Genomic DNA, 17,500 nt, shown 5'->3' on the forward strand with positions numbered 1-17,500 from the left:
CACTGGTGGAATGATGATCTGCTCCTGTCATGTAGTCCAGCCAACTCTCTATTAATACCACCTCTCTATCTTTATTCCTGTTAACATCAAAAAGTATTAAATCTTACCGTTTTTTTTTTTTTTTTTTACCATTATTGTCTGTAGACAGCCAAAAATGTAAGGTCACCATGTCTAATAACATCTAATATTTATCTATTATTATTAACATGTCTAATACAAAAAATACAAATAAGATATTTCAATTTGGTTTACCGACAAACTTGAAAGGAAAAATCCACTTTAAAACACTTTAATGCTGTTAAAAAACAGCTATTGGTGTACCTTTCATTTCTGGGTCCATTTAGCATTTTGGTGCATTTTTCTTCTTCATGTTTTTGGCGTGTGATTTGTTCTTCTAGGGGTTCTAGGTTCCTCCTGTCATGGAAATATGAAAATAGTGGAATCTATAGTGTGTGTGTGTGTGTGTGTGAGAGAGAGAGACTGTTTATAGTAAATTTATTCACAGCTCTAACCAAAAGGTTGGATGAAGTGAAGCCAGTCTGGCCAGAAGTCTTTGTTTGTCCTGAGTGCTGCGGCATTTAGAGAGGGAGCCGAGACGATAAACTACACTTCACCCACTTCAGTCTCTCTCTTTCTCTCTCTCTCTCTCTCTCTCTCTCTCTCTCTCTCTCTCATTCTCTCTCTCTCTCTCGTGGCCCCATATCACCCCTCTGTTTCTTGTCTCTATCACTCCCCCTGTATCCACACACACAAACATACAATACACACACACACACACACACATACACACACACACACACACACACATACACAGCTATTCTGGAGGCAGAAATAATGCCATTGATGGAGTTAAACCTCAGTGGGCGGAGCCAAAGACCCTTGAATGGCAAAGAAGGAACTCTGGTCAAAATATAAATAGAAAATATTATATATGTATATATATATATGTGGGATATATGATGTAGTCTGGTATATGATGGTATGTAAAGCCCTTTGAAACTTGACTGTGATAAAGGGCTATCAGAGGAGGGGACTCGAGTCACATGACCTGAACTCGAGTCACAGTTTTAATTGCTTGAGACTTGACTTGATGCATGAAGAGAAAGACTTGAGACTTGACTTGACTTGGGTTCTGGTGACTTGGGACTTGACTCTGACTTGTACTTTGATGACTTGAAAAGGTTTCTAAAGTCTTGACTTGAGATCTTGTGTTTGTGTAAATGACTTAGATTGAAAGTGATGAGATTTGTTCCAGCAGACGACTGAATTTAAATTCTGTTTTCTGAATTTGTATGGAATGATTGAATTTGTTGAAGTTGAAACTGATTATAGAAATCAAACTCATGATGCTCTTACCAAGTTTTTATCCTATTAAAACCATATTGCATTGAAAAGTCCTAGATATTTAGTTTTCTTTAAGATATTAAATTGATACTGGACTCCTGATTTGTTCTGACTTGACTTGCTGTTCTGCATTTAGACTTGAGACTTGGCATTAATGACATGGACTTGACTTGGACTTGACTTGGTAATCTACATTTAGACTTGAGACTTGACTTGAGACTTGTGCCTCAAGACTTGAGACTGACTTGGGACTCGAACAAAGTTGAGGACTATATAAATAAAACAAGACTAGACTCGACTAGGATGAAATGAATGAGATTGAAAGGTTATAAAAAGTTTGAAGAAGTGATTTAAAGATACTGGTGATGTCACACCTGCTGCTCCTGCAGCTACAGTAGATATGTGGAGGCTTTCTGTTGTGTCGATGTGTTTTCACTGTTACCTTCCAATAATTGCAGATCAATCGATGTGCTGATCAGCCTGAACAACGGACAGTCCTACATCTCCAGTCCCATCACCATCTACGCCACCACATGTGTGAGTATCACCGACACAGAGGCTCAAAACAGACTCCTTCTGAATCAGTTCTGTGTTGCTCAGGTGTTTGTGTATGGAAAGAGATTATATTTCAATTGCATACATTTTAATTTGTCATGCTCATATTGAACTGTTGAATTAAAAAAATTAACGTGACACATTCAGATAGTTAGAAAAAGCAAACGAGCAAAGATTCAATCAAGTACCATCAGAGAGCTGGATAGAACTGAGACTACAAATAGTTTTCACAAGCTAGTTTTGTCCTTTTCTCATTTCTGTGCTTTCACTGGATACGTTTCTGTCGGGAAATCACTGAAAGATTTGCACCAAAAATGCCGGAAACTGCGTTGTTGTTGAATTGAATCTTTGCTCGTTTCAAGTTTCCCACGGTCGTGGAAATCATGGAAAAGTTGTGGAATAGGAAAATTTGTTTTCCAGGCCTGGAGAAGTTTTTGAAAATTGTAAAATATCATTAAACATTTTGGAAAAGTTATGAAATTTTAATTAATGATACTAAGTTGCTAAAATGCAATTGGTCAGACTGCAAAGCGGTTGCTGTGAGACTCAAACAAAACACATTTTCAACATAATAGCGTTGAGTGAATGCTTTCTACATTTTACCACAGTAAAGAAGTTATGGAAAAGTTTTGGAATTTAATTTTAATGTAATACTGTAATACACTCAATATCAAGTCATTGTATTCAATTTCAAATTACAATACAACATGTGCGGCACTAATCCCTTTTTTCTTATGTCATTATGCATTAAAGAAGAAATCCATGCGTTACATGTACCAGTGTATGATATGTGTGTGTGTGTGTGTGTGTGTGTGTGTGTGTGTGTGTGTGTGTGTGTGCTCCAGTCAGATGGGACCTGGGTGCTGTGGCTGCTGTTGGCTCTGTTACTGTTACTGGCTCTGGGTCTGCTGTGGTGGTTCTGGCCTCTCTGCTGCACTGTGGTGAGTCTGTGTGTGTGTGTGTGTGTGTGTGTGTGTGTGTGTGTGTCTTTGTGTGTGTGTGTGTGTGTGTGTGTGTGTGTGTGTGTTCTTGTACCTCAAAGTCAGCCTTCGTGGATGCATGAGCCATAAATCTGTGCTATTCCTGAGCAGAGCGGGCGTTCATTTCACCAGCAGTTTAGATATTTCCATTAGTATTGCACATTGTTTTTTATATTAAGATGATTATTATTCGTTTTAGATAATTATAGTAGTAGTAGTTGTAGTATTATTGCTTCATACTGTGTCTTGTCCTGCAGGTGATCAGAGACCCTCCTCCCTCTCGCCCTCCTCCTCCTCCTCCTCCTGTCATTGTGAGTAAACTTGTTTAAAATGTTTCTCACAAAATTAAATCAATATCAGATCTAAACACAAAAACAAAACAACCGTCCGCTTCTGTTGCACCTGCTGCTCAAGACGACCAACTGACCTTATCAAGACGATACTGTATATGTCTGTAGGGTTGAGCACCACTGACAAGATATAATATAATAATAAATAATCTTTATTTATATAGCACTTTTCTAAAACACAGTTTGATTTAGAAGTTGATACTGAATTTGTAAGTCTAATTTCCTCAGGCAGGGCGTTCCACAGTCTGAGGGTGTTAACCGAAAATTTGATTATCTTTTGCTCATATCCTATATCTAAAAGTTCAGTGATACTGTAGTTGTTATCAGTTGATGCTCTGTTATGCATGACAGTAGCACTTGTTGGAAGTAGGATGAGAACGATATATCAGTTATTAATTCAATATATCTGGCCGATATTAAATATCAGATATCAGCCGTCGTGTCGTCCACCTCTGATCTGATGGAGGCTCCTCCTGACCACAGATACAGAAAAACAGCCTGGAAAACCTGACATATTTGATGTTCTTTGTACATTTTATTGATTCATTTACTTTAATTTAATTATTTCATTGTTCAGTTATGTTTGTGTAAATTAATTCTTCATTTAGAGTCAGTAATGTCTCCCAGAGTTCCTCCACCAGTGAACAGGTGTGTGGTGTCTCTCTGCCTTAAAGAGCTGCTGACACTAACAGAATCTCATCAGTCTGGTTTCAGTGGAGAGTTTTAGTGTCCCATGATGCTCTGAATGCTGCTTCAGAGGCTTTTCCACCCTGATGAGAAGAAAACTCTGGAGGGAAACACTGAATCCTTGTAATCAGTATCGGCCTTCAGAAACCGATATCAGTCGACCCCTGTAGTTTCTAACTGTGTTTGTTGTGTTGAAGGAGCCGGAGGAAGAGACTTTACCCAAACACAGATGGCCGACAGTCGACGCCTCTTACTACGGAGGCAGAGGAGCTGGAGGAATCAAACGCATGGAGGTGAAGGAAATACAATATGAATACAATATGAATACAGTATAAATACAGTATAAATACAAACTGTATGAGCGCTGAGACAAAGCAGAGGTGGAGCCGCTGTGAGCGACAGTCACATGGGACTTCATTAGTCAAGTGTTTATCAAGCAATGTGAATGAAAAAATATATATCCACTTTTGGAAAGAATACTAATAAGGTCATATGAAATGTGCTTAATGATGTAATGATTTTTTTTTTTTCATTTTTTTCAACTTTATTCATTTTTTTATTTATTTATTCATTCATTTGTTCATTCATTCACTCATTTATTTATTTATTTATTCATTCATTTGTTTATTGATTTATTTATTTATCTATTTAAGAAGAAAAAGGAAAGAAAAATCATTGCTCTCTAAACGTAAACAATCCAGTCTGTGAAAGTGTTTTGTCAGTGAAGGATGGAACTTAGGTTGCATCCTTTAAAGAAATACCATTGTTTAATTTTTTGGTATCAATCATTTTGTAAGTGATGGGGTCCAGTTTTTCAAAATGGTGGGTATCTCATTTTGGAGAAAAACGCTTCAATAATTTGTCTCTATGATGTATAGTATTTTTTTTTTTTTTAACCAAAACACAGAAAGGCAAAATTCCACTTATTTAGTGACTGAGCAGGAAGGGATTCAGTGTTGCTCACATACACTTGACAGATTATCTACTGTGGAAATCAAACCTGCAACCTTCTGGTTACAGTTCAGTGTCTCTAACCACTAGACCACCATGCCTTCTGTCATATCTGTCATATCTGTCACATCTGTCATATCTGTCACATCTGTCGTATACCTGTCCTTTCTACCTGTGCAGGTGCGCTGGGGGGAGAAGGGCTCGACGGAGGAGGGGGCGCGGCTGGAGAAAGCCAAAAACGCCGTGGTAACCATGCCAGAGGAGGTGGAAGAGCCCATCATACCCCGACCGCCCCCCCGCCCCGCTCCGGTCTGCACCCCCCCACCACAGTCCAAATGGTACACTCCTATCAAGGTGAGACACACCGTAAAGTTTTGTTTAATGACGTGCATGCAGGATGGACGTCCTGCTGGATTCATCAAACCTGACAGCAGAGTTTCATTTGGGAAAATGAATCTACAGTCTCAATTAGTGTGGATGGGACGCTCTTCTCTGCTGCAGCTCCACTTAGTGATTTAGGCTGAGAAGGGGGGATTTTTACATAAAATGTTGCCTAGTGCAGCTTTAAAGGAGATTTCATGCCTCCTAAAAGGATTTCATGTGGTTGATTTCAATTGGTTTCAATGGAGAATTTAAAGAAATATAGTATGAATGAATGCTGAATTCAACTGGTGTTTTACTTTTAAAATTGTTTTTAATAATTAAAATTTAATTACAATTGTTTGTAATTCAGTTGTTTTTTTGAAGAGGGTGGCAGCATAACATGAAATTAAAACACAGGTAAAATTATTGGACTAAGCAATGGTTAACCTGTTTATTGAGCAAAAGCACGGGCAAAATATCAAGCAACAAATGCAAATATGGTAGAAAACAACTAAAAAGAATTCGTTAATCACACCAAGTTTTAAGTCTTTAAGCTCTATAAATTGGTCTTCTTTTAGTAATTTAATAGAAATACATCAAACAGTTCTTCAGAGCCCAGAGGGATAAGGAGGAAGTGAATTAAAAAGATTAAATTATAAAGACATTATTAAGACGTTGGGTTGTACAAGTTCACTTTAAACTATGATCTTAAGCTATTTTTAACCATATTTTGACTGCTTTGTTTGAGTCTTAAACTTTTCTCTGTCACTGCTGTCCCTTCACACACACACTCACACACTCAGACACACACACACGTTTGCACAAGCTTCAACCATGTCTAAAAATCTGTGCTGTTCTTGTCATATATCTTTCTTTTATCTGTCTTTATATCCTCTGTTTTCTGTAAAGCACTTTGCAACAAACCTGTTTGTTAAAAGTGTTTTTATAACTAAATCTGACTTGACTTGATCTGACCCTCAGGGGCGTTTTGATGCGCTGCTGGCCGTGCTGAGGCGGCAGTACGACAGAGTGGCGATCATGAGGCCGACTCAGCAGGACAAGGTGAGACGGTCTGCAGTGGTTCCTTACAAAAACACTCAAACTCTGTTGTCTGAGTCATGTGACAGATCACTGACAGCGAGACGGCATTACTGCAGAATGATCAGTCAAGACCCCGACACAGACAGGAAGCTCACTGTACATTATCCTGCTTATTACACTGCTGCTGACCAAAGACATTAATCATTTGACACCAAATATTGATTTAAAATAATCTGATTACAACCTGTCATTTACTAACTTCCAGCAAAAAACTGGACTGTCTGCAGTAGCAGGAGTAAGGTCTTTTTGGCACCAAGTGTCACCAGTTAATTTGATTAGAAATCTACAAAATGGACCGGACTTCTTGACTGTGGAGTGATGTGATTAGAAATAACAGAAATAACAGAAACAGCAGAAACAACAGAAACAACAGAAATAACAGAAATAACAGAAACAACAGAAATAACAGAAACAACAGAAATAACAGAAACAACAGAAACAACAGAAACAGCAGAAACAACAGAAATAACAGAAATAACAGAAACAACAGAAACAGCAGAAACAACAGAAACAGCAGAAACAACAGAAACAACAGAAACAACAGAAACAACAGAAACAGCAGAAACAACAGAAATAACAGAAACAACAGAAATAACAGAAACAACAGAAACAACAGAAACAACAGAAATAACAGAAATAACAGAAACAACAGAAACAACAGAAATAACAGAAATAACAGAAACAACAGAAACAGCAGAAACAACAGAAATAACAGAAACAACAGAAATAACAGAAACAACAGAAACAGCAGAGCTCAGAAAGCCTTCATTGGCCAGTGAGAACTGAATATTTAACAAAGCTGTAATACAGATTATCCAGATTATCACCCTGTTGGGGCTTATTTTGCAATAGCTGGCTCACTGTACATCACTTCTGTAACAAGTGGAAGTCTTATTCAATAAGAACTGTATGTGAATCAAGTTGTGGCACAAACAAGCTCTCTAAAGCAGCGCTGACGAAGCAAACAGCTCCTTCATCTCCAACGACAAACTGCAGCTGCAGCACTGATCCACCGAGGCTGCAGCCTGTCGTCCTTCAGCTCTTTAATAACTAATAATCTAATAACTGGACTGTTTTCTGGTCTGATCTGAGTTTCTGGGACAGGAAACCCTCGGCTTTGCTTCCTGACTCCATGCTGACAGCAGCCGTTCTCACTGGACAAATGTGTTCATGCAAAGTCTTCACACTGACTTTCTTATTTGTGCTGCAATCATTTGGGGGAGTTAATGTTGCATGATGTTTGATTTGCATGGCCTCACCTACAAATACATATGTGGGCAAAAAAATAATGTGATTTATGTATAATTTACATATGCATGACCATGACAGGCACCAGGAGGCTTTATTTCCTGACCAGCACTATTAGGAAGCTTTCCACTGTAGTGAATCATGACCTATTTGTGATACAAGGAGAGAGAAAGAGAAAAAAGACAGACAGAGAGACAGTGTGTGTGTGTGTTCTGCTTGACAAGGCAGAACAGCTTTGGCCATTCTCAGACTGCTGAGGCTGATTATTCTAATCACTCAAGCTGATTGTCTATTTGTCTCATCTACTTATTATCTTCCCAGCAGATCAATCAGAGCGGACTGCATCAATTCAAAAAACATTGTAAATGTCGCCACCGCACTGTGCTGTCAGAATCATTTACACAATATGTCATCAGCTCTGAATCGCTATGGGGCCTCACATCTTGTTTTTTTTTTTTCAAAATGTACATTGATAGGTCTTTATGGATCTAAGGATGTAATGATCTAACATTACACTGATTGGCCCTCTTGGGGGCGCTATAATAAACAGTCAGATATTTTAACATTAACATGATTTCTCAGACGTACTGGTCCAATGTTGACGAAACTTGGATTATGTAATTTGGCGCCATTGTCTGGTGTTTAAAAATTACTCAAATAGCCTGATGGGGGCGCTATAATTACAGATCAAAATTTCTAACTCCTGAAAGGCCCAAAGTGCTGTACAGCCGGTCTGATTTTGATGAAATTTTGAGGGATGAAGCATCTTGTCACTGATTGGCCAAAGGAATACCTGCATCATTGATCTGTTTAATGATAAATGATGTTGTTGGCCAATTAGAAGATGAATCATGTCATGAGGTCGCTATAGTTCACTTGCTAAGATAAATGGAAATCAAATTGAACAGATAACTGCAGCTGCTTGTGCTACATTTTACTCAATTCTATTTAAAAACTCTGAAAACGTGACTGTGATGTCTGTCTTTTGTTGTCGTCGTCCACAGGGCCGCTGCATCAACTTCACCAGAGTCCAGAGTCACTAGAGAGAGAGAGAGAGAGAGACATCAGGACTCACCATGAAACCTGAGCAGTAAATATCTCTGGGAATGAAGGAGCTACAGAACACGATGCGTTGAAACAACACAGACTGAGAAACTGCGCTGCCCCAGAGCAAACACACACATATGAAAGCGATGAAAAATGACTCGTGTGAAAGTCGTTTTCACATCAGAAAGACCAGTGGGACTCGGCGGTCTAAGAGAAAGACAATAAGCTGTCAGTTGAGGTGGTAAATATAACAATAACTGCTGTTTCCTTGCATGATTTAGAAAGTCGAACAGAAAGTGGGTCTAAGAAAACCCATGGATGGACATTTTGATTCTGATTTATTTCAATTCTAAAATTCAAAACAGCCTTAATGTTAAAGGAAAAATCCACCCTAAAACACTGTTAAAAAAACAGCTGTTAGCGATGTACTCTGCATGTCTGGGTCCATTTAGTAGTTTGTTGTGTTTTTCTTCTTGGTGGGTAACCGGCCAATCGTAGACGAGGTGACATCACCTCCAGATGTTTCCAGCAGCTACAATGGAGTCTGATATGAGAAAATGTTTCAGGATGTAAAACATCAGCGGTAAGCGTCAGGTTTTGGTGTCAGTCCCTCAGAATCAAAGAGCGAGGGCTTCTTTCTAGAGCCGCCATTTTGCACCAAGAGACGTTCAACAATCATACAGGGAGAAATCCATCGTAGAAGAGGAGAGAGACCAGTTTCTCCACCCACAGGAGCAGGAGAGAGACCAGAATGCACTGCAGCAGAGAGACAGGCTGGGGTTTGAGTAAGAGGAGGAACTCTCACTTTTTCTTGACTAGAAAAATTACTTACTTTGCTATCGCTATCGCTCTCTCCACCTACATGTAAAACCCACAGCTGAATGCAGCAAGTTCAGGCTCGTTCTCTGCGGGTTGCCGAAAGGCATTCTGGGAAATGTAGGAAATCACTGAGTGAAGTAGAAGTAGAGGCAGGTTGAGGGAAAGTAGGTTCACCAAAAAAGAAAATTTCACTTCATCACAAAATGCATTAAACATCACAAATTGATATATAACAGTGTAAAAGGATGCAGGCGTGGATTTTTCCTTTAAATGTAAGTGTTACTATCTTTACATCTCTACATGTAACATAAGGTCATTCCGCAAATTCTCATATGTGTGCTCAGGGACAAGACGACTGGTTTTATTTCAACACACTACTTTTTTTTTTTACTATCACGGCTGTGTAAATCTTCCTTTGTGCCTTTGACATCAACATTACTCTTCTGAATTCACAACAATATGAATAATCTTCCACTTTACAGACAGGACTCTTTAAAAATGATCCGCTGATTCATCTAGGACTGTTGAATTAATTAAAGATTACATTTTCAAAGAAGGAAAGGATAAACCGCTGAGTCAGGCGGTTATATAGATCCATATTTATCCAAAGAGCAAAAGGAAAATGTGATTATGAAGTCAACAGTTGTCCTAAAATAAGGAAAAGTTGCCTGTGTCCTTAAATAAATTCATTATACTAGAAGCATACATTAGCCAAGTGTTGTGTTGAATGTATTGCACATGGTGAATTAAGTCACCTCAACAGTTTCCACAGCTTTATGACTGTTTTCGGCCAAAGATGATCGACAAGTGCACACAGAGATGAATGTCTGAATTCACTGTAGCAGTTATTGTAAATAAACGTCTTTACTTACTATATTCTGGTGTTGTTATTGCCCCTGTTTCTCTTTCTCTGCAATCTCTTCCTCTCTCCTTCTCGCTCTGCAGTCTGAAGCAGGAGTGTTGGACTGCAGGCAGGTGGGAAGAATAGAAACATGCAGTAGTTTAATAGATTCCTCTTTATTTATAAAATGCGGTTGTCTTTCCCGGTAACAAGTTACATGCAACTACTGCCAAATCTAGCCTCTTGACTTTTGACCTGTCCTCTGTGTGGTTCTGCAACACTGTAAAAAAAAAAAAAAAGAAAAGAAAACGTTTGTGCCTTTATTGACTAGTTACATAATATACAGTACTTAGAATCATTTGAGGAAAAAATTATGTTGAAAACTGACAAGATGAGACTATCATACTGAGAAAGAAAACATATTATCATTGAGAAAGAAACGATATTGTCATTGTAAATGATAAATTGTTCTGAACTGACTTGCCCAGTTACATTAAGGGCAAATAACTAAATAAATATTGTACAATGTATAATCATGAATTATTTATCTATTATAAAACAAACATAGTCAATCAAGAGAAGACTTGCACTGCTTGGTGCTTGTTCGGCAGAAACACTGTAATACTGTGACAAAAATACAGATAATTCCACTCATTTCAGTAACTACTAGTTAGAAAGTGGTGAAAATCACGTTAGGAAAAAATAACTAAAACGCGGAAAAAAACAGAAAGTAACCATGAATGAATGAGTAACCAAATGAAAATCTGGCGGGGTACAAACTCACAGGCTCCCGTACAAATCACATACTTTCACTTTGTCAATGAAGCGCATATAGATATCGTTTTCGCGTGTTTGTCAGCCTCGTCATGAATGAACACGTATTCAATTCTGCTTTTTATATGTCTCCGCTATAAACAACACGTAAGTATAAACAGATATATAGTAATTTTAACGCTAACAGGCTGTAAGCATCGCTAGCCAGTCAGCTAGCTGTACCCCGGAAGTCCCCGGATGTTGGTGAGTAGCCGGGTGGTTTGTGTGGACCCGGAGCGGAGGCTGGGATCCAGCTGCCGAGGATAATGTTTCTGCTTCATTTTATCAACATGGGGTGTTTTTACGTCGGTTGATAGCCATCCGGATATGGCTGAACTGCCTAATCGAACACATCGATAGCCGATCTGCAACAAATGGTACGTTTAAAACCCGTTTCTTGTGTGATATCTGTAAAGTCGCCAGCTAGCTCATAATAACGTCTGTTACCGTTAGCGCTAGCTTCCGTCTAGCCTTGACAAAAGTAATGTGACCCCGATACCGCTCTGTCACACACACACACACACACGCACACACACACACACACACACACACAGGCCGATGAAGTCTGCGTGTGTGTTTGCTATTATTAACATTATATTTAAAGACAAGAGAGAGAGATAACAGCCTCTGCACTGAAGCGTCACATGTTGTTGTGGTTTTCGTGGTGCATTGCAGCAGTAAACCATGTTGACTTTTCAACGCTAGCTTGAGGATGAATGAGTCGACAAGCCTCATGTCTCATACAGTATACATCGTCATTTCATTCAAGACTTATTTAAACGTCTGAAATGAGTTTAATCGACACTTGACGCCCTTAAAGATAATGAATACGTGTTGTACTTTCCCCCCCAAAACGAACCATTCATCAGATTTTGTGTTTTACTTTCAATTTTAAACAGATAACTTGATGATGCATTTATGCTACTGCTTTCCTCTGTTGTTATGGCTGCTGCTGTGTGCCTTCTCTGTCTGTATGAGACCAGTTTTATCCTTTTATCATGCCACAAAGCTCTGTGAATTGACTGTGTAGATTCATGTCAGTCATCCAGGTAGTAAGATGTCAAAAAATAAATAAAAACAAAATCCACTGCATTCATCTGAGAGACTTCATCAGAAACATCGTCAACTCTTCCTTTTAAGTCCAGTGGATTTTGTTGTAAATGTTTTATTTTTTTTATGACATTGTGAATTGAATCCACCAGTCACAATAATGCACACACACTCTCATTCACACACATTCATATACTCATCACATGTAATAATACTGATTAGAAACATCTATAGCAAATAAATAAATTCTAAATTCTTAATTGGGCTGAATGGACCCATTGCTGCTTACCAGAGGTGGGGACACGAGTCACATGACTTGGACTCAAGTCAGACTCGAGTCACAATTTGAATCTCTTGAGACTTGACTTGATGCATGAAGAGAAGACTTGAGACTTGACTTGACTTGGGTTCTGGTGACTTGGGACTTGACTCTGACGTGTACTTTGATGACTTGAAAAGGTTTCTAAAGTCTTGACTTGAGATCTTGTGTTTGTGTAAATGACTTAGATTGAAAGTGATGAGATTTGTTCCAGCGGACGACTGAATTTAAATTCTGTTTTCTGAATTTGTATGGAATGATTGAATTTATTGAAGTTGAAACTGATTATAGAAATCAAACTCATGATGCTCTTACCAAGTTTTTATCCTATTAAAAGCATATTGCATTGAAATGTCCTAGATATTTAGTTGTCTTTAAGATATTAAATTGATACTGGACTGCTGTTCATTTAGACTTGGAACTTGACTTGAGACTTGTGACTTGAGACTTGGGACTGGAGCAAAGTTGACTTGGTCTCACCTCTGCTGCTCACTAACAGTGTTTCCCCTCCCCCCCCCACACAGCCTTAACCCCGCAGCTTGCCTTGCACCACAGCGGAGGACAAGATGCTGCTGAAGATGCCCCAGAAGCTGCTGAAGACGGCCCACTACATGGAGCTGGGCAGCTACCAGCACTGGCCGGTGCTGATTCCCCAGAGGATACGACTGTACACCTACGAACAAATCCCCCTCTTCCTCAAAGAAAACCCCTACATCACAGACGGCTACAGGGCGCACCTGCCCTCCAAACTCTGCCTCAAGAGGTAACAATAGTAATAATAGACCTACATTTTATTATTTATAAAGACAAACTGGTACCAGGAGCCAAATATGGAAATATTTCACTTACAGAGGCGACAAAGACGAACCAACCAGCATCTAAACTCTATGTGGAAAAGCTGATGCTAAGCTTACCAGGTCAAATGTGTCAGGTGTCGATGAAGAAAAAGACACGGCGAAACGTTGCTGTTGCGCGGATCAACTTTTTTACTGATCTGATTTGTTTTATGTGTGTTTTCCTCCTCTTCCTCTGCAGTATCTTCATCCTGTCCAATGAGACGGTGAACATCTGGAGCCACCTGCTGGGCTTCCTGCTCTTCTTCTCTCTGGGAGTCAACGATCTGTCCTCAGTGCTGCCGGCCTCCGGGGCGCACAGGGAGGACTACGTCATCTACGCTATAGGGCTCTTCTGCTTCCAGGTACACTTATCTGGGAGTGTGTGTGTGTGTGTGTGTGTGTGTGAAGACTAATTCTTTTAACTAATGAATCAATTCAGGACCAGCTCATTTGATTCACCTTTGTACAAATGACAGTTTTATACACCAATAACACTTTGGATAAGAAGTAAGGCAGGTCCAGCACCAAAGTGGACGGTCCAATCAGGTTTTGAGGCTGATCCAAGTGGGAGTGATGTAGCAGAAATGTAAACAACAATGGCGGCGATAGACTATGGCAGCATTGAAATGTCTTTTGTTATTTAAAAATTCAAAGGTGTAAATGCATTAAAAGAAGAACAAATAACCGGACTGAAGACTTTTCGGAGAAGATGCTTTCGCTTTCTCTTCCTCGGTTCTTGGTCGCTGAATGAAAAATGGCGGAACATGTTCTCATCTACACTGTCTCAAAATCTGAATGGGATCGCTGTGGATGAAGTCCGTGTCACATACAAACAGTAAATATTGCTTTACCAGTTAACCTTGTGATTTCCATGACGACAGCCGACAAACGCTCATAACCGGTTGTTCTGATTGGTTTAAGCAGTTAGTATAAAGCAAGACGGCAAAGTCCCAGAGTGGCGTTGTTTTTTGCAGTGTGATCAACTCACGAGTACAGGCGGGCACTACATAAACTAAATGCATGCGGCAAATAAAAAGCGCGCTGGAACAAAGGAACACTTCATTAACCAAACCCAAACCGGATGTATTTCATTTCCCAACTCCAGCAAGAGAAAATAGATCGTAACATCAGATTTTTGTTCCGTACGTTCAAACACTCAAAGAAAACTAGAAGGGAGAGCGCAGACCTCCACCAAGGCCAATAGTCCAGTCTTCTATGATATGCAAATGTGCAAGCGCAACCAATATACGGATCCGCTCCAAAATTTAATGGGTTCTTCCTTGGCCCATGCTACACCCTTCCATGAAGTTTCATGAAAATCGGGCCAGCAGTTTTTCCGTAATCCTGCTGACAAACAGACAAACAAACAAACGGCACCGAATACATAACCTCCTTGGCGGAGGTAATAAGGCAAATTAAGTACAGACATGATTGAGTTTTATAAAAAAAACCACGATAAAATATGAAACTGAGCCAGTCCCAAAGTGCGAGGCTGACTTTGGGCTACGCTACGCATCTGAACGGCTCGTTCAGTCCGAACTAACGATGTCTGATACAGCAGCTGAGCTACTAACCCGAACATTAGCAACTGAATTACTGAACAAACTGAACAAATGCAGTAGGTACAGTGTTACACCATGAAGCAGTATGTTGTTTGGGTGTCACGTAATGAAGATAAGGAATGAACAAGGACGTTTGAGAATTTGTGAGTTTGTTGCGACTGTGGTTGATTAAGCCCATTATCTATACTATAGGAGAGTGTGTGTGTGGTATTAAGCTTCGTAAAGAATGATTAATGTTGTCTTCATCACTTGGGAGAGTGTGTGTGTGTGTGTGTGCGTGTGTGTTTGTGTCTTGCCTTCATTGTATAGTTACTAGTTTATCATGAACATTATCAGCTGAGTGTATGTAGGTGTGCATATGTGCAGCGTCCGGTCTCAGCCGTGTGTGGCGTCACAAACTGATTCATGCAGGTTTGCGTTTCCTGCCACAGGTGCTTTGCCAGTTCGTCTCTACCTGCCCAGGTGTGTAAGCTGTGTGTAGGGTTAGCTGTAATGATGAGGTGTAGACTACTGCGTTACAAAGAGATAAAATAGACGTGTTTGTGTAGCCCAGTGACTGTTATTGGCTGACTCACTGTACGATGCAGCAGCTGTGTTTAACATCTGTGTGTGTGTTTAGTGTAGCTAGGCGTGTAGCACCTGATAATGTAATGACAACCAGATAATGTAATAAATCGTTGTGATAAAATGTCCCGCAAAATGGATCAAAATATGATAAAACCATAAATAACATCACATGATTACATTACTAGACCATTTTTTAACCTCAAAGGGGAGTTTAACATGTTTTTAGCTGATGAAGTAATAATAATATTGACTAATAATGTATCAACTTGCGTTATTCATTTCTCCTTGTTCTTAGTTTATTATGTTATTAGTCATTATCATTACATCATCAGTAAAAAGAAAATAGGTTACACCCCTTATGAAATAATGTAAGTAGTGTAATAATAGTGTAATTATTAATGTAATAATGTGTTATCAGAAGTTATTGCATTATGTGTCATCTATTATTTATTTATTCAGTTTCACTCAGTAGAGTCTTGACTTTATTCCCTGGTGTAACATCATGATTTAAGACAATTAAAAAAGTCAAAGTAAAATATGCTTTTCTTAAATTTGTATATTAATTACACAGGATATCAATTTAAAACAGGGTTTTCTTGTGTATGACACTGGTGAAGAGCCTTTGAAATATTTTTAGTACACCTCTAGTTCTACAAAATCTACTGTATTTTCATCAATATAGTATTTTGATAATTTGTCCATTTAATTCTTCCTTTTCACAGCGTTGTCTCATGGGACAGCGTAGGACTGGTGACAGCTGTAGAGGAGAAGGTCAAACAATTAGAAGTTAGATTAACATTAACATCAAGATCAGAAGTACAAAGGTACAAAGGACAAAGTACAAAAATACTGTCAGGAACATGAGGCTGAAATATTTAAGTAACACAAACAGCCTCTGATGATAACGACTGTTTCACTACGTCAGGTGGATTTTGACTTTGTAGACGAAATCTAATCAACCAGAAGTATTTTCTAATTGTGAGAACAGCTTTACAAATCCATAAATTCTAAACCATAAATCATTAAGTTCATGCATTACACTTACAAAAAAATAAAGATGTACTTGATGAAATTTATATTCACCTACATAAAAAAAAAAGCTCTTAATAACATGAAAAACTTATTTGTGTTTGACGTTGTGAATACAAAAAGTGAGTCTCACATCACGTCCCAGTGTGTAACGGCTGTGTGTGTGTGTGTGTGTGTGTGTGTGTTCCTCCCAGGTGTGTATGCTGTGTTCGGTGGGGTATCACCTGTTCTCCTGCCACCGGTCGGAGAAGACTTGCCGCCGCTGGCTGGCGCTGGACTACGCAGGGATCTCTGTGGGCATCCTGGGCTGCTACGTCCCGGGGATCTTCTACGCCTTCTACTGCAACGCTGTGAGTCAGTGAGACCCGACGCCGCGCCCCTAAACACCCGTACTCACAGTTAGTGCTGATTAGTCGATCGACAGAAAGTATATCGATTATAATTTTGATAATCGATGAATGGTTTTAGTTATATCATATCGTTATAAAATGAAGACTTGAGGGAGTTTACAGCAATTTTAAGAATCACTTTGGGCTCTGGGAACTTGCGATGGGCATTTGTCGTTATTTTTTCAGTTTATAGACTAAATGCTTAATCGAAAAGATAATCGATAGATTAATCAATAACGAAAATAATCGTTAGTTGCAGCCATACTCGCAGTAAAGAGGGTCCTCAAGGGTGTCATGGCTGTCAGAGAGCAGTTACCAAGTCACATGAACTGCCCGAAAACTTTGAGTCAGAGTTGTGTGCGTTCGTAAGATTGAAAAAATAACAAAGAAAAAAAAACAAAGAGAAAAAAACCCCAAGAGAAATAGGTAATTAGTTCCCTGCTCACCACAAGACTCGGCTTTATGGGAATTATCAGGTTGGTTGGAATACTTATTTGACCAATCAGATTGTTAGGCTGAAACAGAAACAAAAAAAAGAAAATTTAACCTTTTCTAGTTGTATTTAATTTTTGTTATTTATCTTTTTATTCCCCCTCTCCTCTTGCTATCTCCCCTCTTCATCCTCCCCTCACCTTCTTCCCTTCTCCTT

At 39.1% G+C, this 17,500-nt stretch overlaps 2 protein-coding genes across 3 annotated transcripts in view; both read left to right on the forward strand.

Annotated features, from left to right (window-relative positions):
• Positions 1–17,500, forward strand: part of LOC139917330 (anthrax toxin receptor 2-like) — a 261,176-nt gene that overhangs the window by 16,359 nt on the left and 227,317 nt on the right. Inside the window, exons 11-17 of one of the 2 annotated variants that reach the window (XR_013507185.1) lie at positions 1,803–1,881; positions 2,745–2,840; positions 3,137–3,190; positions 4,114–4,209; positions 5,048–5,221; positions 6,212–6,292; positions 8,584–9,068. Coding sequence is in view for 1 of the 2 variants with exons in the window: in XM_071906434.2 (XP_071762535.2) it covers positions 1,803–1,881; positions 2,745–2,840; positions 3,137–3,190; positions 4,114–4,209; positions 5,048–5,221; positions 6,212–6,292; positions 8,584–8,622 (619 nt within the window). In the remaining variant the exon portion in view is untranslated. Of the gene's footprint in view, positions 1–1,802; positions 1,882–2,744; positions 2,841–3,136; positions 3,191–4,113; positions 4,210–5,047; positions 5,222–6,211; positions 6,293–8,583; positions 10,303–17,500 lie in introns of those variants that run through there. The other variant, XM_071906434.2, reaches the window with a different exon arrangement.
• Positions 11,341–17,500, forward strand: part of LOC139917332 (progestin and adipoQ receptor family member 3) — a 10,945-nt gene continuing 4,785 nt past the window's right edge. The window contains exons 1-4 of the mRNA XM_071906436.2: positions 11,341–11,476; positions 12,993–13,231; positions 13,504–13,666; positions 16,657–16,812. Of these exons, the coding sequence (XP_071762537.1) occupies positions 13,035–13,231; positions 13,504–13,666; positions 16,657–16,812 (516 nt within the window). The 5' untranslated portion in view covers positions 11,341–11,476; positions 12,993–13,034. The remainder of the gene's footprint in view (positions 11,477–12,992; positions 13,232–13,503; positions 13,667–16,656; positions 16,813–17,500) is intronic.

The sequence above is a fragment of the Centroberyx gerrardi genome, chromosome 2 (genome assembly GCF_048128805.1).
Source record: "Centroberyx gerrardi isolate f3 chromosome 2, fCenGer3.hap1.cur.20231027, whole genome shotgun sequence".
Classification (NCBI taxonomy): domain Eukaryota; kingdom Metazoa; phylum Chordata; class Actinopteri; order Beryciformes; family Berycidae; genus Centroberyx; species Centroberyx gerrardi.